The 23,438-nt window shown below is 38.6% G+C and overlaps 1 protein-coding gene and 1 non-coding gene across 2 annotated transcripts in view; both read left to right on the top strand.

Moving 5' to 3' along the window:
- Positions 1-23,438, top strand: part of POLA1 (DNA polymerase alpha 1, catalytic subunit) — a 205,338-nt gene that overhangs the window by 13,503 nt on the left and 168,397 nt on the right. The window contains exons 11-26 of the mRNA XM_074604397.1: positions 9-121; positions 584-700; positions 7,894-7,968; positions 9,212-9,350; positions 12,109-12,266; positions 13,258-13,342; positions 14,130-14,191; positions 14,935-15,024; positions 16,677-16,793; positions 17,680-17,855; positions 18,281-18,410; positions 18,751-18,870; positions 20,017-20,113; positions 20,660-20,784; positions 22,615-22,764; positions 22,993-23,115. Coding sequence (XP_074460498.1) covers positions 9-121; positions 584-700; positions 7,894-7,968; positions 9,212-9,350; positions 12,109-12,266; positions 13,258-13,342; positions 14,130-14,191; positions 14,935-15,024; positions 16,677-16,793; positions 17,680-17,855; positions 18,281-18,410; positions 18,751-18,870; positions 20,017-20,113; positions 20,660-20,784; positions 22,615-22,764; positions 22,993-23,115 — 1,877 coding nt within the window. The remainder of the gene's footprint in view (positions 1-8; positions 122-583; positions 701-7,893; positions 7,969-9,211; positions 9,351-12,108; positions 12,267-13,257; positions 13,343-14,129; positions 14,192-14,934; positions 15,025-16,676; positions 16,794-17,679; positions 17,856-18,280; positions 18,411-18,750; positions 18,871-20,016; positions 20,114-20,659; positions 20,785-22,614; positions 22,765-22,992; positions 23,116-23,438) is intronic.
- LOC141738145 (small Cajal body-specific RNA 24) lies at positions 20,367-20,497 on the top strand. Its single transcript, XR_012585323.1, has one exon.

The following is a 23,438-nucleotide window of genomic DNA, read 5'->3' as shown; positions in this document are numbered from 1 at the left end:
TTCCTTAGGTGTAGTATTTTTGTTTGGCAAAGTTTGGATTGAATCTGCAAACACCTATGTCAGCTGTTGTGTTGCAGTGAAAAATATTGAGAGAACTGTTTATCTGCTGCCACGTGAAACAGTAAGTATGTCTTTTAAGCATGTCAAACATAAGTGCCTTTCATTCTGCTTATGGCAGGTTATGAGTTCTAGTAGCATGTTTATGGGAACTGTTAAAAAAGCCAGTGTTGTCTGAGGTAGGTGGTGAAGTTAAGTACATCATATACACAGGGTATCAGGTGACATGCAGAGTAGAGCGTTGCTGCTTCCCCCCGACCCTAACTAACAACTGTAGACAAATTGCTACCTTTAGACCGGCTGCTTAGGAAATAAAGTTGTCTTGAAGTATAGAAAACTTAGCGCTTTTTAAACTGTTTCAAATAATATTTTTTGAATTTGGGTTTTCTTGAGTGATTGCATTGTAAATGCATGTGTCTCTTAAAGAAGAGACACATGATTCATAACAGCAAAGCAAAATTCAACTTATTGGTCATGTCTGCTGGAATCTTTTGTTAATTTGTAAAACCTGACTTCTGTTTTTAAGGAAATTGACCTATCCACTGGCAAAGAGACTGAGACTCCGGTAACTATAATGAGTGTTTTCAAGGAATTTAATGACTGCATTTCACCGAAGTATAAGATCATGAAGTTCAAATCCAAGGTTTGTCTACAAGCATGCTCTTTGGTCATTTTCTGTTGTTCTGGTTCATAAGGTGGGAAGTCTGTTGAAACACTGTCCAGTGGGGGAGGTTATGCCGAAATGCAAATACGTAACTCCTGACAAGTGTAAGTGTACCTCCTTGTAAAAGCCATTCCAGTGTCTTCCCAAATATCCATAGTCCTTTAAGAACAGTAAATCTGCAACATGATTGTTCCACCAGAAGTTTAAACATACTGCTCTTGAAAATAGTCATTCATTAGCTTCTTTGAAACTGGGTTGAATGCCAGACCGTCTTTCTTGCTTGCTGAGTTATTTTTGAGAATACAGAACAGATAGCAGTTCTCACACCTAAAGCCTGGGTATCTGCTCGTGGTGTCAGAGTTTAAAATGAAAGATATTGTTGTCCAGCAGACAGGTCAGTACACTGGGATTAGACTGTCTTCACATCTGACCAGGTGTTGTATTGAACCTTATCTCTTGGCCTGTCTCATCCTTCTCCTCACCCTTGCAGATTTATGTTTTTAGAATGTGTGCTATTCAGAACATGGATTGTTATTGCCTGTTTATCCAGGAGGTAACAAGTTGTGAGGACTGTCATCCAGTCTTGAAACTTAAGCCATTCTGGTCTTACAGTTCTGGGCAATAGTCTCATAGTGTTATTTTGCTGTGTTCTGTTTGCTCAACAAATCCTTAAAAGAACACTGGAAAAACAAAATTTGTATAATGGAAAATTTGCACATAAAGTAATATAATACTTGTCTTAAGGCTGCAAGAAAAGAGCTGATACTGCTGATAGCGTTGCAGGTTTGGACTGAATTAAGTTTGCTAGTGTGAGAAAGCTTTCATGTTCGTTTATGTAGAGCATTTGTCTTTTGGCGGGGGCGGGCAGAGGTGGGGAGTTTGTTCATAAAGGTGGCTAACATGCAAGTTAGAGCAAAAGATTTGTTCAGAGTGAAATGCTCGGAAACTTTTCTGTTTCTCAAAGTAAAATGTCAAAGCTGGCTTTCATTGTAATTACTGGGTGGTGTAATTAGTTGTAACTTTTCCCAACTGGTAATTGGGAATTTGCTGGCAATTCCCAGCTGGCAGTCTTGTGGCTTATAGGATTCGTTCCTGAATAGTTGATCAGGAAATAGGATGGCAAGTAAAAATGCAGGAAGAATGGAACTTAACAATATGTAAATGAGGGAAAATAAAAACAAGTTCATATGGTAATTCACATTGGAAGGACCCTCAGGAGGTCATCTAATTCAAAGCTAGAATACTTCAGGAAGATTAAGTTGTTAAAGTGGAAATGTGAGCATTGTTTCTTAAATGTCAAATTCATGCAAGAAGTGACATCTTTTTAGCAACATGTAACATTATTTATGTCTGTCAGGGAAAATGCATGTTTCGTTAGAACTTTGTAAAACTTGATTGTTATTTTTTTGTTCTAGCTTATTTTCTGTGTCAAAATTCTGATGCAAATTTAGCTTTTTTCAGTTTTATCAGTGATATTTGTCCTGTATATTTAATTATAGCTTAGCCATTATGTATGGGGGTCGGAAAGGTAACAGTAGGTAAAAAACAAGTTTGTAATAGCACACTGTTCAAAGACCCTTTCAGGAATGAGGGAGAAAACTCAGGGCCAATCAATTCTTCATTAAAAGAGAGCATACAAACACTTGTACTCCAGAGATGGAAGGAGGGTGAAAGGCCTTTGAAAAGATGCAGATCTGCTAACGGAATCTTGGGAAACTTCCACTTGTTCCATGGTGCGCTAAGGAAAGAATAGCGTGAGTGAGGTAATGGAGTAATATAGTTTAACCTTCAAAGATGGCTTTTAAAAATCAAGGTAAACCATATGCAGGAAGTATTTGAACTGTTATTTCTGATGTTAGTTCAAAGCTTATCAAATTCTTACTGAGTTTACACAGAGCTTGGGATGAAAGACCCAACTGTGTTGTCCAGACACATGACTGCAATGCATCTGGGGTCCTTGGGAGTGATCCCTGGAGTGATCCCTGGCAGGAATAGGGAAGTAGCAGCACTAAGGCACTGTTCAGGTCTTGCCCAGAATGTTTTAACACTTGATCACTGTGATGAGGAAAGATTAATTCAAGTGACAACAGGTACAAAAGATGGTAATTAGAAGGATGAGACTGGCAACTAAGACTGCATAGCCGTTCACTCAGTTCCCCCGCATCCAGTAGGATAGGGAGAAGAGGGAGAAGAAGGAAAAAAAACCAAACTTGTGGGCTGAGATAAAGACAGCTTAATAGAACAGTTATGGCTAATAATAATAATAATGGTAAAAAAAATATAGAAAATAAGTGACACAATACAATTGCTTACCACCCGATTATTGATTGCCCTGCCTGTCCTGAGCAGTGATTGTGGATTCCTGCCCCTGGCCAACCGCCATTTATATCCTGAGCATGACATCCATGGTATGGAATAGTTCTTTGGCCAGCTTGTCCTGTCTGTGCTCCCTCTCAGCTTCTGGGAAGCTGAAAAAGTCCTTGACTTAACGTGAGGATTACTTAGCAACAGCTAAAACAGTATGTATTATCAGCATTATTCTCATACTAAATCCAAAACACAGCAACTACTAGGAAGAAAACTAACTCTATCCCAGCTGAAACCAGGACGGAGACAAAAGGAGAAGCACTTATACCAGAGATAACTATGAAAGAGCTTTAATTTTTTTTTTAGCCTAGTAAAGTGAAGAATAATGATAAAACCTTTTTGTTCTCTAAAAACATTAAAAGGGGATGAGCAGCCAGAAAGCTATTTAAAGGACAGTTTTAGCAAAAGAACAAATTTATAAATTTTAATTCATGAATAAATTAGTCAGGATAGTTGGGGGTGCAGAGAAGCTCAGGAATAACCTACCAGCAGTGTTCTAAACATTGTGTTTGAATTCATCAGACTCTTCAGTAAACTGAATTTTACTAACATGGTAAAAGGTTATACAGCTTTATTTTGCTGGTGTAATTTTCTGCTGATTGGTAGTTACTGCCTCCTGGAAGGTTAATTAATTAATTAATGAGTTAATTAATGAGAACTGGAGCTATCGGGGGGAATATGGCGCTAGTAAGGAGGGGGATAAGAGAAAAGATAAGATTGAAGAGCGGAGCTGTTGGTGAAGCCTTTGGAGGACTATTCAAGGCAAGTATTACAGTAACTCGGTCATTCTCGCTAAACACAAAATTCACTGAACAAGTGGCACCAAATCTGGGCAGGCTTCCATCTCTGCAGCAGGGGGTTCTTTTGCCGCCTGCAAGATAATTGTGGAAGTAGTGGGGTTGTCCCATTACTGCACCCCCCCTTTTCTTTTGTTCCCCTCTGGGAGACCTCAGTTTGCCTGGTTATATACCTTGTTAATCTGAATTTCATAAGGAGTCATCATCTTTCTTTTCATTGCAGTCATACCACCAGAGATGTGTTGCTATACAGCCCGTGCATCTGTGTTCCCACAGGGGCGTGCAGGGCTCTCAGATGAAATGGTGGTGGCACTCAGCTGAGTGATCGCTCCAAAATGTGATCTTCACGCAGTTGTGACTGTATGTGGTTAAGAGTTAATACGCTTTAGAACTCCCCTGTACTGTAACATGCAGGCAGCCTTCTACTACTGTGTTGTTAAGGGTTGGTGTTTTGAAAGATTTTTAAAAGGCTAATGGCAATGTTGCTCAGGTGAGCAGTGCACTTGTGAGCAGTGCATTCAGAGTAACGTAAGTCTCTTGTTCTTCCACCATTAGGTGGAAATCAGAAAGGTTACTAGCATACCTACCATGCACCCAAAGCTGTTTTGTTCGGAATACCCAGTTTTGTGATGATGCGGAGAGAGCCACTATTTATACACTGAGGCAAGTTGTTCTCTGTGCGCGTGTGCGTGTGCATCTTGGCCTTGCCAGCACCAAACTTGGTCCCTGGGAGCAGATACACTTAAGCCATATCATTTCCTCCTGCACCTGCTGCTAATTGTAGCTTCAATGGGTTGCCCTGCTGCCAAGTTAGCAAGTCTTCACAAATCAATTTGAAAGCAGCCTTACTCCACTTACGAACTTAGCAGCTAATCACTGCTGCTCATTTCTGCTCTCTGAAGGGCCACTTGAAGGGCAGATTACTCTGCAGCAAAGCATTCATTCACTGCAGTTATGACCAGACGCTTGTGTAATTGAGCTGAGCTCTGTGGAATAACGCAGATGAATCATTGCAGCATACTATTTTTACACTATGTTCAGCTTGCGTTTGCAACAAGCACTTGTTTGAAGCCTGAGGGTTTTTTTTTTTTTTTAATTAAAAAAAAAAAAGGAGGGGGGTCACCAGTAATATGTGCTAAAAGCAGTGTATTGCCATCTGTTATAGTACAGCTATGATGTGCTGCTCGTGTGAGGTGCTGTTTTGGCTCAGCAGTTCAGATGTACACTTGCATGATAATTTGTAATGCTGTTCTGACTTCATAGTGGTGTTCTTTTACCAAGTTATAGTACTCTCTTCTGCTTCCATGTAGCTGTTGATGCCATAGCTGTTTCTGGATTTGCCTTCTTCCTATTTATAGCAGAGAGCCCTCTCCTCTCCTACCCAGGCTTTGCAGCCTTAAAACTGCAGTGTTATGAGAAGTAGCAAGCTTAACAGCTCATTGTAGTGCACTCAAGCAGCTATTGCTGATTCTATTGATAAGGACACCCCCCCCCCGCAAAACTAAATAACTTCAAGTTTACCTAACTGTGCATATATCTTATTTATTTGTAAATTTTATTCCAATTTATAGTGACTTTGTTTTTTCTTATTAAACGCACTCTAGTGGTATATTATGCTGACTCTGTGTTTAATGTGCTGAACTTAGTGCACTGTCCAGTGAAAATATGCTTTTCAATTTAAGGGGCCTCTAGGAATTCTTGTAGTAAGAGTAAAGTTCTAGCATAGTTATGACATAACATAACAACGATAATATGTAACAGTGGTGCAGATGGTTTGTGAAGTATTACAGGCCAGAGCATACATATTAGAGGATAGAGCAAGGCATTCCAGCAGGTACCATAAAGTTGTTGCACAGGATATTGTAATTATTTGGAAAATGAAGGTGGTTACACATCATGGTGGAAAGAGGAAAGACAAAGCCCACCTGGAGTTGAATCTTGTGAGGGAGGCAAAAAGCAGTAGGAAAGGCTTCTATTTGATACAAGAGGACTAGGGGAAGATGTGGGCCTGCTGCTGAAAGGGACAGGGTATGTTCTTGACAAAGAGTACGGAAAAGGCCTGGATACTCAGTGTCTTCTTCACCTTGGTCTTTACTGCTAAGATGAGCCTTCAGCAATCCCTGACCCCAGGGGACCAGAAGAAAAGCCTGAAGCAAAGAAGACCTCCCTTTAGTGGAGGGGGATTAGGTTAGGGAACATTTAAACAACTTGGACAGACACAGATGCATGGGACATGATGGAATGCACCCATGAGTGCAGGGTGAGCTGGACAATATCACTGCAAGGCCGCACTTGGTTGTCTTTAAAAGGTTATGATGATGAGAGGAGGTTCCTAAGGACTGGAAGAAAGCAAATGGCAAAGCTATCCTCATGATGGGCTAGGAGGAGGAGATTCCAGGGAACTGAAGGCCCACCTCAAGCCCTGAGAAAAGGTGGTGAAGCAACTAATTGTGAAAACAACGGTTTTCAGACACAAAGCACAAGAAGGTTCTTGGGAGCGTTCAGTGTGGATTTACAAAGGGGAAATAATGCTTCACCAAGCTGGTAGACTGGCTTGGTGGATGAGGGGAGAGCAGTGGCTGTTGTTTATCTTAACTTTAGTAAGGCTTTCAACTCTATCTCCCATAGCATCCTCAAAGACAAACTGATGAAGTATGGGCTAGGTAAGTGAAACGTGAGGTGGACTGAAAACCGTCTCCGCTGAAAACCAGCTGCACTGCTGGGTTCAAAGTGTTGTGATCAGTGGCACAAAGTCCAGCTGGAGGACAAAGCAGGAGGAATGGCTGATGCACCAGATGGGTGTGCTGCTGTTCAGAGGGGCCTTGGCAGGCTGGAGATGTCTCGGCCTACAGGAATCTCATTGACTTTAAAAAAGGGAAATATTAAGTCCTGCACCAGGACTGGAATAGCCTCGGGCACCAGTAGATGCTGGTGGCTGACTAGCTGAAAAGCAGCTTTGGAGGGAAGGGCCTGGTCATCCTGGTTGACACTAAGTTGGACAAAAGCCAGCAATGTACCCTTGCAGCAAAGGCAGGACAAAGGGCACCCTGGGCTGCATGAGGCAGAGCATTGCCAGTAGGTTCAAGGGAGGTGGTCCTTCCCCCTTACACAGCCCTGGTGAGACACATGTGGAGTGCTGTGTTCAGCTGAGCTCCCTGATACAAGTAAGACGCAGACATCCTGGAGCACATCCAGCACAGGACCATAAAGATAATTACAGGGCCTGGAGCATCTGTCATGTGAGGAGAGGCTCGGAGACCTGGGACTGCTCAGCCTGGAGAAAGAGAAGCTTTAGGGTGAGGGATTGGTGGTGCAAATCTTATCATTGTGTATAAACATCTGATGGGCAGGAGTAAAGACGACTCTGGCAGACCCCTGTCGTTGGTGCCCAGTGGAGGACAAGAGCAATAGGTACTACTTGAAACACATGAAATTTATCAGAACATAAACCACTTTTTACTGTAAGGGAGGTCAGGCAGTGACACAGGTTGCCCAAAGAGGCTGTGGAGTCTTTGTTGGTGATATTCAAAACCAGACTGGAGAGAGCCCTGAACAACCCTCTTTATTTGACCCAGCTCTGAGCAGGCAGCTGGACTGGAAAATCTTGAGATGTCTTTCCATCTCAGCTATTTTGTGATTTTTATGGTGGTCTGCAATCACCAATTCTCATGAGTATATCTGAAGCCTGTGAATTTACAGAATGTTTCTGAGTTCTCTTAGCTATTAAGCTTGTACATTTTTTATTTTGTAATGGATAGTATACTTGTAAGTCAATTCTGTAGAAACTCTTTGTGCTAAGAAAACCTAAAAAGAAGTAAATATGGATACTAAAACACTCTTACTATCTTTAGATGGTTATAATGAGTTGCAGAATGGGTAATGTATGGTCAAGCCCATGATATTTGAGATGTATGTTTTGGCTGTCCTTTATTTCATTAGCTTTCTTATTGGACAGAATGACTATTCAATTGGGAGATATTGAAAAAATAATATTTTTGTTTTATATAGAAAGTGGAAAAATATTATGCTTTTGAGATCCCGGATGTTCCAGCAAAATCTGAATACTTAGAAGTTAAATATTCGGTGAGTATAATTAATCTGATGAAAGACTAGAACCTGCTTTCTTACCTAATTAAGAATTTCATGATTTTACTAAAAAAAAATTAAACATTTGCAGGATTTGGTCTTCAGTGGCTAGTGGCTGTACCTCTGTTGCTGTGTGTAGTTAGTTGCTCATTGTCTTGTAATTTAAAAAAACCCCAAGGTTAATAGCTAAGCTCGTGGCTTTTTTTTGTTATCATTTGTATGTTGATTAGTCCTTAACAAAAACAGTTCATTACCAGGTAACATATAACATATTGATTTGTTAGCGTTAGTTCTATTTGTGTAAATAAAGCATGAGGTGAAAAAGTACTTCCTACAGCTACTGCATTCTTCCCTAATTATAATTTGGTTATTGATTTACAACAATCTGTATTCCCAATTGTCCCGCTTTATTTTTTATCACATTGCCACTGAATCAACAGTCAAATTAGCTGTGCTGGATCAGGGCCCAAAGTACTGTAAGATGTTTTGAATTACTTACTACCCTTAAAAGTTTTGTTGAATCCATGTCCGGAATATAGGTGATATCTCTGCTTATATGGCTCTTGCAAATAGCAGCTGGGTGAGAAAGGCTTTTGGTGAAGAGTTGTAAAACTGAGCAGCAAAGGTGAAAAAAAATTCCCATGAAAACATCAGTAGCTATTCTTCATTAGCAAAAATACTTGATTTGGTTTCAAGTGTAAGAGATTCAGCAGTCTTGAACCTGTTGGGTCAATTGCTGAGATAATGCCTTTTAAAACCGTTTTTTATGCTAGTTCTAGGTGCAAAAGCAGCGTCCCATTGAGATTTGCTAGCTAGCTCAAATTTTTCTTCAGCTGTGCAGAAGCACTTTATCCAGTCTTTATACCAGAAAAGATTAAAGCTGTAACTATCTAATTAAGTTTACAACATGAGCAGTTTCTGTATTAAAATGGTCATTGAACATTGGTGTAGTCTTGGCTGATGATAATATCTCCGTCTTATATCTAGTATGCATGGAGAACTTTTGCTTTGGTGCGTTTTTACATTACTGTCCTGATTTTGATATGCACCTATTTAAGTCGAGTCAATAGTGTAATTTCTTCAGTTACTGTAAGGGATTATGGTTTAAGGCTTTGCTTGTGGGAAATTACAGTGATTTCAGGTATTGTGTAGTTTTGTTAAGGTGCTGTCTGAATATAGCTTGTCAGTCTTGAAGACTTCTGTGAGGTGAAATGACTCACTGCTTTCTGTTGATTGTTAGGCTGAATGCCCTCGACTTTCCCAAGATCTGAAAGGACAAACATTTTCACATGTATTTGGAACTAACACCTCTAGCCTGGAACTTCTCCTGATGAGTAGGAAGATCAAAGGACCGTGCTGGCTGGAAATAAAAAACCCACGTATGGTGGTTTGAATGTGAAATACTTGGTTGCTGGAAAACACACATAACTTATAGATTGGGGGGAGGAGGGGAAATTTAAATTGTACTGATAAATTATAATTTTGTAAAGTAACCTTGCAATTTATCTGTAATTTTCATTATCTAGTACATATTGTAACAACTTCTTTTTTTTGAGTGAGAGCTCTATCCATGTAAAGTTGCACACAGTAGAGATGAGGCTATAACTTCGACTGGCAGTGAGAGGGAACTGTGCAGTGCCTACCAGCTACTCTTTGCTGCATAGCCTAAAGCCACATATACTGAGCTAAATTTAGTTTCCTAGAAGTTTATTCCTCTTTCTTCTCTTGATAACTTAAGATTTCTGTTTTTTCTGCAAATGGATCTTTTTAAGAACAAACTGCTGCTAGATGGCTTTTTTGTTTGTGTGTTAGTTGATTGTTCTGTTGTTTTGTTTTTTTTCTGGCACTTAGAAAAGTTTGTGGTGCAGCGCTTTTTTAGTTTGAAATCCTTTCTGCCTTGTAGGTGGCGTGCAGCACTTACAGGTGGCTGTGCTGCCTTCTTTTGGCTTGGTTAGAGCCCTCTATTCAAGGTGTGCTGCATATTCCCAAGAACATAGGGAAGCTGATCGTACTGGACAAAAGCTACATCTGTTAGTGCAGCCTCCTTGGGGCACTTCAGATGTAGAACTGGCAGTATGAACGCTGACGCCAGGGGACTCTCCTCTTCAGCACCTCGTTCAGTTGCTGACAAAGCTGATATCAGTAAGGATTTTGAGCTGGAACAGAGAAGACAAATCGCTGACTGCCAAAAGACGGATTAGCTGTGATGGGTTTTCCACCAGACGTTGGCAAGCGTCGGTGTACTTTCTGGCACTGATCTTAAAGGCCTAAGAGCGTTTTTTTTTTTTAACTTGCACTCTTTGCCCAAGAACTGACCTTGTATTTCTTGGGCGTTTTCTTTCTTCACCTGAAAATAGTCCAGAGCTGTTTTGTTCCTCATATCCAGTATGACAAATGTTATGGCAATGATAACCAACAGTTCAGGCAGTATTCAATTTTACTTAATGCTGATGTGCATTATCTCCCATTAGAACTACCTTGCCTGAGCTCAGGTACTGATTCCACACCAGAGTTAAATGGTAATTTAAGGGAGCTTTTTCTTCCCCGCTCCCACATCTCTATTACAGCTTTCAGACTTCTACAACTTCTTCAAAAACTGTCATAATGAAGCTGTCTTTTCAGGTTGAGTATTGGTGCTAGATAGCACCAGAGATTTCTGAGAGCAGCCGTCTCCAAACTTGTTAGGTTGCATACCCTGTTAGTAAAAAAATTGAGCATGTACCCTCAATACATAGATATTTATTTATAAATTGTATATATGTACTACTGTACTAATATATTACGTGCATCATGAGATAAACACGAAAACAGAAATTTAAAAAGGACGAGGTATGTGAAAAAAACACTTTTTAAAGTATTTGTTTATTTTTTTTAATGGTACAAAAAATGTTTTCTTCCTACACCCCAATGGATTGTCTTATGCACCCGCTGGGGTGCACGCACCCTACTTTGGAGACCACTGCTCTGTAGAGTGCTAGTTGAAGCTCTGGGTGTTAAGGTATTGGAAATCAAAGAAAAAAGGTGTTAAGCAATTGATTGCCTGTCTTCCTTTGGAAAGATCATCAGTGTGTTATAAATGAAGATATTTTAGTCGGTTCCTAATTGCATGTAGAGCAAGGATAATGAGAGAAGGTAAAATCTGTGGGTTTCCAGAGAGGGGTCAAATGATTTTGTAGGGAGGAAGATAACTAGGTCTACCAACATTCTACCAACAGCTATCTTGAAAAGGTTAATCTGTCAGAAATGTAACCTCAGCTTCTTACTGTGTATAGTGAGTTACCTCATCAGCAATTTTGTGAATGACTTTTTTTTTTTTCTTTAAAGCAAGTAAAGAATTACAGACCAAAAAATTCTCAAATGATAATGGGTGGTGAACATGTCTTTTTTTTTTTTTTTTTCCTCCATCTATCTATATAACTCTTTAGCTCTTGTACGCTTTATGTCTAAATAATGTTCTGTGGTCTCCCTTACATTGTAGGATAGATTATACTACCAGGGTAGGATGAACTCTCTTATGACACCCTCCATCTCCTTATTTCCATAATCACGTTTCTGAAGGACTATATCTAAATGAATTAATTATCTGGTGCGTTTCAGTCAGTCATATGTTCGTGTTCTCATTTGATCAAAATTCTTTTGATTATCACTCTGGCTGCCTTTTCTGTAGCGCTTGAGAAATTTCTGAGTATTCTTTCATTTCATTTGTATTAATTTAGATTTTATGAAGGCTTCTCCCTTTGGTCTGACTACAAGATGAGATGCTAAAAGGTGGTATATTAATTTAGGTGTGGAATTTTGCTCGCTTGGCTTATACATTTCTCTACTATGACTCTGTATAAAGCTGCCTAAAGCCTTTTTTTTTTTTTTTTTTTTTTTTTTTTTTTTTTTGGCATTACACATCTTCCTGACCTCAATACAAATCTCCCTCTCTTCTTTGGTGTTAAAGAGCTCCTGGTGTGACTAGGCTTCTGACTGGGCAGTTGGGGCCCAGGGATTTACCAAAAATTGGGCAGGATTAGTATGGATCTTGGACTGTCCCACAAGGGCAAAAGGACATGGTCTGTGCAACAGTGCCGTTAGAGAAGCCTTCCCTTGTGGTTCCCGGAAGAATGAAGTTGGTTTGTGTTGTTTCCTCAGAGCCTTCAAGTCAGTCGGTCAGCTGGTGTAAGGTGGAGGCTGTGGCCATGAAGCCTGGCTTGGTGAATGTGGTTAAAGATCTTTCTTCTCCTCCTCCTCTCGTGATCATGTCCCTCAGCATGAAGACCACCCAGAACCCAAAGACTCACCAGAATGAGGTAAGTAGTCTGCTCTCATTTTGATTTGGTTTGGTTTTGCTCTTTGGCATCTACTAAACATTTTCTAAGGCTCAGAAGAACTTCACCTGATAAAATATGTCTAAATGTATTTACTGTTGAATAAACTTTCTGTGCCTTGGGCTCTTCAAAGAAATTTTTACTGGGGTCTTACCAGCATGAGATGTAGGTGGCTACTCTCAATTGTGGACTGCAGACCACAACATGTAGTTAGGCACATTTATCTGATTTTTAACATCAATCTCCCTAGCCTAGGAAGAGATTTGGTATTCACTAATAGGATAGGATAGTTGTTTCTGGCTAATTGAATGGAAGAAAAATTAGGCTGGCAATCTTTTCATGCAGAATTAGTCCTCCTGGTGAAGTTAAATATTTTGGGGGTGAGTATGGAAAATTTCTGGTTTATAGCCAACGTAATGAGACACATGCCATATACCAGCAGGATGTCCTTGCCAAGGTGTTTCTATCTGCTTTGTCTTTTGTTGAGTTTTCCTGAACAGTGTCTGGAGAACCAGGATGTCCTGGCAGCAAAGCAAGCAGAAGGATCAGTGACGCTAATAGCTTCTAAACACTAAAATCTCTTGGCTTCTTGGCAGCCTTGAGTGCTTGCTCAGGGGCAGCCCTTCTGGGGGCAAGCCTACTGCATGTCCTGTCCTGCTCACATCTCCCCTGCGCTTCATAGGGAATCCGTTAAATTGTGGGGTCTGGTGAGGTTCAGAATAAAATTTCATAAAAGCAGTTTTCCAAAATTATTTTTCCTCTCGGATTTCTAAGATAATAATTTAGGAGTAAGTTCTGCTTTATTTTACTTGAGATAATTGATGACTTTTCTGCTTTTCTTCTACAAAAGATCTTTTGTAGAAACAAGAGAAAAGAGATGAGGAAACTTTAAAAAAAAAAAAGGGTGGGAAGAAATTAGTATCGATAGCAGTCATGCTTATGAAGTTGTGTGTTCTGTATCTCTTTGGTATAGATTGTGGCTGTTGCAGCTCTCATTCATCAGAAATTTCCTTTGGATAAGGCTCCTCCTCAGCCTCCTTTTCAGACACACTTCTGTGGTATGTACATAACTCATAACTTCTGTTATGAGTAGAAAAATAATTCTTCGGAGGTTTTCATTTATTGTTGTGTTTTTTGGTTGGTTTGTTTTTTGTGTGTTTTTTTTTAATTAATTCTGCCACTTCAGCAGTAATGGCTTAGAATAACTAAGTAGCAAAGTTTAAATTCCAAGGCGAGCTTTTCTCCCTGTTTTTAACTTCACTGGTTACTGACTTTTTATTGAAGACTTTATTGAAAAAATCTTAATTTGAGATGATGCAAAGTAAGCCTGCTCTCTATAGTTTCCTATCATTTTTATTACTTTTACTTCATCATGTATTCTCTTGGATTACTTTCTTCACCTGTTAATTTAGACCATTTATTTACTGCCACTTAGGTATTTTTCAGTTCAGTTCTTCTGAACAGAATTTAAAAAAATTGTAACACTTATTTATAAACAAGTTTTCTTAGGAAAAAAAAAATCTCTTGCAGCAGTGTCGTTATAGTAAGATCAGCTAAACCCTGAGATTCAGACCCCAGTCAGAAGAGGAGTGTTGAATGCTTGTGAAGAGGAAGTTCTTTGGAAGCTGTGGGCCATAGTTTTAATCTCCAATTATAACTTCAAATATGACTGATTAAAACTTTTTAATGCTTTACTCAGTTATCTAAAAGACAAGTATTCACGTAAGACTGGCTTTTTAGAATTAGAGGTTAGTTTTCCTTAGCTCCCTTTGTTGTGGATGGATGCTTACGGGGAGGGTACAATTAAGAGCTTGTATTTAAGAATAAATATAATTTCTTTTGCAGTTGTTTCCAAACCGAACGATTGCATTTTTCCTTATGACTTCAAAGAAACTATTAAAAAGAAGGTAAATTCATTTCGTTAGCCTTCTGATTGCAGTAGCTTTTAAAATATGAACTTAATGTTGTTTTGGGTAAGTTGCGTAAGAGAAATTTTCAAAGCAATGGCATGACTATTTAATTTCCACTCTGCAAACCTAAATCCAGGTATTTATTCTGTGTTGCTTTTGAAAAGAGAGGTGTGTGCTCTGTGTGATTCAGTACTGCTGCTAGTTATGCTCATGAAATAGACTGAGTGTTAGACAAGAGAGTTGGAAAGGTTTTGCAAAGAGGCTAAAATTGTGATTAGTTTTCTTTATACCTGACTATGTACTCATAGTAAACTGGAAGGATTTGTTTCTTCTTGCCTTGGACAGTAAAGTCTGTCAAAATTTAGAAGACATCCTTTCTAAAGGGCACTAGAAGAGCTGACAGAATAATAAAGTAACCTATTTTCGTTTTTCCTCGTGTTTCTGTGTAATCTTAAGCCTGTGAGTGAAGGATGCACATGGAGCATTTTCCTGGTGTGTTTGATTCTTAGGAGGCTCTTAAAATATCACTAGACACCTGCATACAAAAGCAAAATGGAAAAAAGCCTCTGAGAAAAGCTTTCTGTGTCTATGGGAGTGAGAACAAAAAGCTTTGAATTATAGAAGGAAAGGGAGAACTCTGTGGTGCTTTATTATTGTCTTGTAGCTAGTAGGGGAGAGGAGATGTTTCCATTTTAAACTTATTGGGTCATTGAAATCAGGTGCTCTCTTGCTCCTTTTAGAATGCTAAAATAGAAATTGCTGCAACAGAGAGAACACTGCTGGGATTTTTCCTTGCGAAGATTCACAAAATTGACCCAGATGTTGTTGTGGTGAGTAGTTCTGAGACTTTGAGAGTTAAATTAAAGCATATTGTCAGTTGGTCAGCTTTGTTCTTTTTCTTTTGTCCCCTTGTAGGTTTTATAATGTTTATCTTAGGCTGCCTTATGAATTGAATTTGCTTATAAGACAGCAGGTATACTTTGATACAAAGATGATACGGAATTTTCCTGGACAGCATTTTATACATCCTATTATTTCCCATAGTATCCGAAATAGGCAGTATTTCCATAGTACCTGAAACAAGTTGTGTTTTTTTTTTTTCTTTACTCAGAAAGACAAAACGCAACAAAAACCCGCATGTGATTTTGTAGAAAAATGGGAACTCTTGGTACACTTAGGAGTCTGTTTCAGTTCAGATGTTCATATAATTTGCTTTACCATTTAGATTGTGTTTATGCTGTAAATCAAAATGATAACTTACACAAACCCACACGATCTAAGCAAAGTTTTGTAATAAGCGTTCTTATGTTTTCTTCTGTTTTGGCAGCGGAGGATTTATTACAATTACTCATTTTCTTTTTTTGTTATGTTTAATTAATGTACAGTCCTGACTTTCATTTAATGAAATTTTGAAGACAATTTGAAGTCGGTTATAAATCTGAGGTTGGTTATATACAACCTGTTATTCTTCTGTAGGTAAATACAAATAATTAAGTGGTTGCAATGGGATGAAATGGGCGGTCGGGTTCCTGATGTTTTCAGCTCACTGTGGCTGGTATCCGGTATTTGCCCTGTGAGCTGAGCTCCTGGTGGTTATGGGAAGGAATCAGGGGAAGCACTGCAGCCAGTGGTTTTTGATTGAACATGCCAGCAGTGTAGGGGTGGGAGAGCTCTGATCCTAAAACCAGCAGAGCCGTGTTAGAGCAGTTTAATTTGTACCTGGTTTACTTAGTGTTGTTGAAAAACAAGCTATATCAACACATGTAGGACCCCTCTTCTCTGGCTGTAATGCTGCTGCTGATTTTAAGGAGCTTCTTCTGTAGCACAGTTTTGCACTACACAGATGTATCTGATATGGTGAACCTGCGGTTCCTGGTGACTGGCTGGTCCACATAGACTCATGTTCCTCAGGGTAGCATTTTGCTTTCAGCTGCGATTACAGACCAGTGTCATCAGTATCCTCAGCATTGTTTAAACTTTGCAACTATTGCTGGGGTAGTTTGATGTGTAAATATTAGTTGCAAGGTCTTCCTGTCCGGATTTAACAGCTGTGCCTGTTGTAGTATTAAAAGAAAAAAATTACATTATTTTGATGTCGATATTGAGGCTGTCATGGATAGAGAGAAAAGGAATTCTTACACTTAAGTTGATATGCTGAATGAAGAATGTTGGTTTGTTTTTGGTTTTTTTTTCTAGAAACCTCTAAATCCCAATCTCTGGTATCAAAGCATAAAGCTCAATTGTGTGTGCTATAAGCCAGTTATAGAGCTTATTTTGGTATTCTGTGGAACAGCATTGTTAGTGTTAAGACTAATGAGTACTGTTGATGAACGTTCTCTTAAAAAGTGCTTTCTATGAGAGAGATAATGCCATCAATTAGTTGAAAAAAACCATAAAGGGCAAAGGAATACTGACTGTGTGGAAGTAAATCTTTCAATTTGCATTTGTTGTAATGTTTTTTTGTTATTTTTTCTGCTGCAAGGGTCATAATATTTATGGATTTGATCTGGAAGTGCTGCTTCAAAGAATTAATGCGTGCAAAGTCCCTCACTGGTCCAAGATAGGTCGACTGAGGAGGTCCAATATGCCAAAGCTTGGGGTAATAAGATTGCTCAAGTCTTTTAAGCCCCTTTACATTGCATGTGATTAAAAATGAATTAATTTTGCTGAGGAATTGTAAATGTGACACTGATGTATTTTGACTGTTGGTCATGCTGAATTTCCTGTGTCCCAGATCAGAAATGATGAGTGTTTATATGACTTTTATTACAGTAATAAGCTAAACTAATTTTCAAGTTAGACTAATTTAGTTTACATATCTCGAGTAGATGATGGTAATGACAGATTAATTGCAATAGTCTTTACTGTAACAGTCTTTGTCTGCTATAACTGTAAAATTAGAAAATGTAATATGGATTGATTGGTGAATCATCCCATAGAGAGCTGAGTTAATAATTCTGTAATTCTTAGTACGTATTTGTTCAGAGGACAATGTGTGAGGCTTGGAGTATTGAATTACTGAATGTGGTCCTGTTCTTGCCTGATCCTGTCCTTCCTAGAGGCCAAGATGAGTATTTGCGTGTGTTTGTTCAGTGACTTTTTCATCCTCCTTTTAGCACAAAAAATATCCTTGGAGGAAAACCAAAATCCATACACGCATTCTTGTTGGGATTATTCTAATTATTAAAGGGAAAAAAAAAAAAAAGCATGACAGTTTAGGAATTAAGGTCTAGCTAGTAATGAGAGTTCAAGTATCTACTTCTTAATATCCACATATACTGAAAGATACTATGGATTCCTTTGGGGCATAATTATAAAGATTGAGTTTTAGTGGTGTTTAGTAGAGAATTTAGAGTATTAGAGTATTTAGTGACCAACCGACTTGACTGAGTCCTATAAGCCTATATTTTGGGTAGATATTCTTTATTAATGTTGGTATGTTTCATTTTGTTTGTGTTTTTCTCTCCTGTTGTGATATGGTTAAGGGTCGAGGAGGGTTTGCTGAAAGGAATGCTGCTTGTGGTCGAATGATCTGTGATGTAGAAATTTCAGCTAAAGAATTAATTCGTTGCAAAAGTTACCATTTGTCTGAACTGGTCCATCAGATTTTGAAAACAGAGAGGATAGCGATTCTACCAGAGGAAATTCGAAATATGTACAGGTATGTTACTGATTCATGTGTTTAATCCCTCACTGGAAAGTAGAGGAGCTGGTTTCCCACTGTACAAGTTCATGCTTGCTTATTTGATTTGTCATGGAGATGCTGACTTAGCATACTGGTATTTGAAAAGTAAAATACTGTCTTAACAGTATGTTATAATGTTTCAAGCTGCTCCTGGGTGGTGTGCGAAGCAAATTGGTTTGTGAGAGCATTGGTTTAGATACACTAATAGGATATGCAAGCTTGAGTTTTGGGTTTGGTTTTTTGTTTTGTTTTGTTTTTTTTTTTTTCAATTAAAAGAGCTTACTGTATAATCCAACACTGGTGTACTACAGATACCATGTGTTCCATACAGCATATAGGTCTAAACTGCTACAAAGGAGACTGATTTTTACTTTACTAGGCCATCCCCCTTCTTTTCCCAGTGATTCTCCTCACTTAATGTTTATGCTGGAAAACACCTGGACAGATGCCAAGTTCATTCTGCAGATCATGTGTGAGCTGAATGTTCTGCCCCTGGCTCTTCAAATAACAAACATCTCTGGGAATGTCATGGTACATTTTTATTATTTTCCACCCTGCTCCGATGTCCCACAAAAACAGTTCTGTTTTCTGTGTTTTGATTTGCTAGTTCTAGTTTGTAAATGCTAATTGAGAATACAGGATGCTGTAAATTTTTTGCTGTGACAAGTGTGAGCGTTCAATGATCTAGTCAAGTTATAATGTAAAACTTCCATAAAAATACCACATTTGAGTTTTGTGCATGGTGGTGATACAGAATAGTAGTACTGCTAGGTGAACTTATAAATAGTTCAAGGACATTGCTTAGTCTTTTTTTCGTATGTCAGAGTTTTCTGTGCTTTGCTTTGAATTCTTTTTTTGCCCCTCTCTATAGTCGAGGACGATGATGGGTGGACGATCTGAACGTAATGAATTCTTGCTGCTTCATGCATTTCATGAAAAAGACTACATAGTGCCAGACAAACAAGTTTTTAAAAAGCCTCTGCAGAAGCTGGTGGGTCCAGTTTTTCTCTTTCCAAGAATTTTTATTAAAAAATTAAAAAAGACCATTATCTTTTGTGTATTACTGCTCTTTGAGGGCACGGAAAACCCAAACATATGTTAGATTTTACATATAACTTAATGTTACAGTTGATGCTTAATTCAGAATTATTTTTTTTTTGTTGAGTTGATGATGGAAAAGTGTATAATTTTAAAGGGACAGTGTAACACTTTTTCCATTTTATCACAGATCTGTGGAAACTCTGTTGCTCTTTTAGTTTAAAATTGAAATAAGCTGAGTACTTGGCTGTGTAGGGAAACAGTAAAGAAGAGGATATTCTGTGTTGCTTTGTAGACGCGTGTTTGCCCTAGGATTATTTTGCTGACGAACAGTAGTTCAAGTATAATTTGTAAGGTGGGTGATTTGAGAATGTGGGTAAAATATCCAAGGGTATTAAAAACCCACCAATTCCTTTGGATAATACCAGTGTAAATAATATTTACAGAAACATCTATATATTTGCTAGCAAACAAATTCAGATTTGGGAATGTATTTATATTTCACTATACTTTGCTTTCTGGTTTTACTTTTAAATAAGTTCGCAGCAAATTCCAAAGCAATAAGTTCTGTTCATTGTGTTGTTGGATCAAAGCAGTGCCGGCATTTTAAATGATTCAGAGTAGCATTGAACAACTGGGAGAAAAATTCTTATTACAACAAAACAAATAGCAGAATACTCTTTAGGTCAGTAATAATGTTTTTATTTGTTTTATTAAAGCCTAGCCCTTATATTTCCAAAAACTACATTTTAATTGGGCAGTAATACTTCTTCTGGGTCATGAGTTGATTTTTTCCTAGTGTTGACTTTTACAACCAGCCAGAAAATGCATACTAGTGCTATGTTGAATGATGACAATTCCTCGAGGTCTTTGTAATCCCTTTTAGCAGTTTGTTCCTACAGGAGTTGGTTTGAATGCTGTTTTGACATGTAGAAAGCTTTAATAAGGATCATGATGAAAACACCATGTTTTACATGCATTTTAAAAGCAGCTCTATGCACTGGTTCCCAATTTCATATTTGCTTTGCCAAAAATAGCTCCTCCAGCAGTACAGAAATCTTGGAGACTAGATAATGACTTTTTTAAATGCCAAATGTAGGTGGATGAAGATGAAGATTTTGAAGATCAGAATAAATCAAAGATAGGGAAAAAGAAAGCAGCATATGCTGGGGGCTTAGTCTTGGATCCCAAAGTCGGTAAGATGTAGCAATTTTCTTTTTTCTATGAAGTTAGAGGCAGGTAGGTTATGTTAACGCAGAGAGATTGCAATGGGCAGTGCGTGTATGTTGTGGGAGTTTGGTTTGGGGGGGACAGTGTTGCATACAAGAAAATTCTCAACATTGATTGTGGAATTACTTATTCTTGGGACATTTTTTTTTCTTAGCTTTTTGAGAGAAGATTATGGTCTTGCAGGAAATCAGGGCTGTATATCTGTGTACAATCTTCTGATGGACACGTAAGTTTTCTTTCAGTTTCTCCTCTATGTGGGGAAAACTGTACAAGTGTCCTATAGTAACACAGAAGCTATCTGTTCAACTCTGGTGAGTTAATGGGGTTGGATCGTTCCACTTCTGACAGCTTTCTATAATGCGTAGCGGTGCATCTCAACAGCTACTTTAAGGGATTTAGATGCTGGAAATGTGGTACAATGTATTACTGTCACTTGAGTATTAATTGTGGAGTTGGATGAAGTCCTTAGGGAGACTGAGTAATTATGACTTTTGTTTTAAACTCTGTTTTAGGTTTTTATGACAAGTTTATTTTACTTCTCGACTTCAACAGCTTGTACCCATCAATTATCCAGGAGTTCAATATCTGCTTTACCACAGTGCAGCGACTGTCATCAGAAGCACAGAAAAGGGCAGAGGTTTGTGTGCCTTAACTTGTGACTAAAGTTACAATATCTAAACTTCAGTGTGTTTTCTGTGAATCAGCTTTTTAAGAAACTGTTCTTTTTCACTGTTTAATGCTATGTTTTTTTTCCCCTCACACGTGTTAAAAAAAAAAAAGTGATTCCTGTTTAAAGATGCGTCATAGTAAGTTTTGATTTGGGACTTCTCGAATATTGTATGTCTGTCATCTTCCTTCTAATAGAATCTTGGTAAGTTCTCTCGCAGCTAAATAAAATCTTGGTATCCACATGAAACAAGATTTTTAGCGAGACTCTGTTGGCCCGTTTCGGCCCCAGATCCTCCTAGCAATTTCAGAGCCCCTTGACCAGTTTCATCTTAACTTGGTAGAGGCTTCCTAAAGTTACGTTCCCCCGGAATTCGTGCAGATACACCTGAATGAGAGAGAAACAAGTCTCGTGCTTCTGCATGGGGGAAAGAACACAATATGAGCTCAATCCTTATTAGACATCAGGGAAACTATGTGTGTGTCTTGGGGGTGTGTGTGAGGGAGTGACACTGTGACTGTGTCAGCTGCAGGACCAGCTTCACAGACATTCCTGCTGTTTAATACAGCGCTAAATTGTATTACACGCAACTGAAAAACCTCCTAAAGGTGTAGTTCCACGTACTGTTTTCTCAGCAGCTGTGTTGGTCATGGCTTACCCGTGGCTGCTTATTCTCACTTCCTCAGCTGTGCTGGCACAGTCGTTGGCGTAGCTGTGCTCTAAACTGAAGCGGAGAGCTGGTCAGGTCTAAAGGTTAAACCTGAGGCTTTTCTTTTTAACTGGTGTCAGCTCACAGGTTGGAATTAGTGTGTTGTGGATAGGTAGTTACGGGACATAGTTAGTCCCATAACAACTGAAATACCAGTACGATAGCAGAAACGAGGAAAAAAGCATGTGGAACTCTGTCAGTAAGTTCCTCCAAACTCTCTGTGGATTTACCCTGCTTTCTTAAACGTGCTTCAAACTGAAGCAGCTCATTTTGATTTCTATCACGGTATGATATTTAATCAGGTTTTGGTGTCATTTCTTGTTATGGTTCTTCCCAGACTGCTTTACTAAACTTTCCAACCTCATAGTGTCTCTGTTGCCTTTTCTTTGTGTGTTTCTGTCTCTCTCATTGTGCTTGAAATTTCTTTCCATTTTGGCTGAGCAACCATTTCTTTTATGCTAACAAGAAGAATGTGTGCTTTCTGTTAGGTTATTGTTTTGTTATAATCAAGAGGTGCTTGGGGTGAAGTTTTCATTCTGCTGTTACTGTCAATTTCTCTTTTGTCAGTTATCTTATTCAAAGTATCAGTTCTGCAGATCGTGTGCTCCATTTTACAGTTCTGAACACCAAAAATACTTATGTGATGGATTTTTTTCAGCATGGAAAGAATTGCTTGTGTGTGTGGTGTTCTTTATATTTTTATATCTGTCTCTGTATGTAACAGTCAGAGTGTGTGTGTGTTTTATTTATCTGGATTTGTGTATAAATACACATATTTTATATATATATATAAAAATATATACACACACATACATTAAAGAAAAAAAAATACCTTCCTGCTACTGGTCCATGTCTCTCTTGGGTTTCTCCCAGACAGAGACACGCTTAGTCCCTGTCTCCCAGTAGGGTCTAAGTAATATAGTTAAATACCACAAAAACTCTTATGCTTGTCCTAAACTGTGCTTTGGGTGCTCTGCAGGAATAGATACAAGCTGTGTGATTTGGGGTTTTTATTCCCAAGCTTTTCACTTAACACATTAAAATCTAATCTTCAAGCAAAAAAATGACAAGCAGTGGTGATCATTTGACAGGTCAAAGAAGAGGAAGAAATTCCAGAGCTTCCGGACCCGTCTCTGGAAATGGGAGTTTTGCCTAAAGAAATCAGGAAACTGGTGGAGAGAAGACGGCAGGTTAAGCAGTTAATGAAACAGCCAGATTTAAATCCAGACCTTTATTTACAGGTGTGTTTTGTAGAACTCCTTTGATTTTTCCTCCCGCTCCCCTTAAGTGCCCTGATCAGCCTTGCAGAATAGGGATGATTAGTAGTGAGCAGTGATTGTAATGTGCTTTACTTGTAGCCCATCATTGCCGCAGACTATATAAAAAGCTGTGAATGTAATTGTGAACATTAAGTTCTGTTCTCTGTTGGTTGTAGTTGTATCATTTTTGCCGGTTGTGTTTCTTTTCAGTATGATATCAGACAGAAAGCTTTGAAACTCACTGCTAACAGTATGTATGGCTGCCTGGGATTTTCCTACAGCAGATTCTATGCCAAGCCTTTGGCTGCTTTAGTGACGCATAAAGGGAGAGAGGTAAGTCATTAAACAGGTTATACACAAGTGTAAAAAGGGTGAATTTAAGCCACCTACTTTGCAATTGAATAGGAGAACGGTCTTGTTTTCAAACCTGCTTTTGGTTTCAAAACTGTACTTTTTATGTTTCTTGTACTGCGGAAGTTGGGAAAAAAATGAAACTGGTGTCTAGAAAAGAATCAGATAAATGTCTCAAGCAGTATGACAGTTGAAGCTCTAGCTAGAGCCTTATTTTGAATTTAACTGCTTTGTTTCAATGGGACGGATTATGGTGACAAAAATTAAGGCTGCTTTCACATTTTCCGTGAATTTCCAGTTCTGCT

This window comes from Larus michahellis, chromosome 1, assembly GCF_964199755.1.
Source record: "Larus michahellis chromosome 1, bLarMic1.1, whole genome shotgun sequence".
NCBI lineage: Eukaryota > Metazoa > Chordata > Aves > Charadriiformes > Laridae > Larus > Larus michahellis.
The sequence above is the reverse complement of the archived record's forward strand: the minus strand, read 5'-3'. Positions and strand labels throughout refer to the sequence as shown.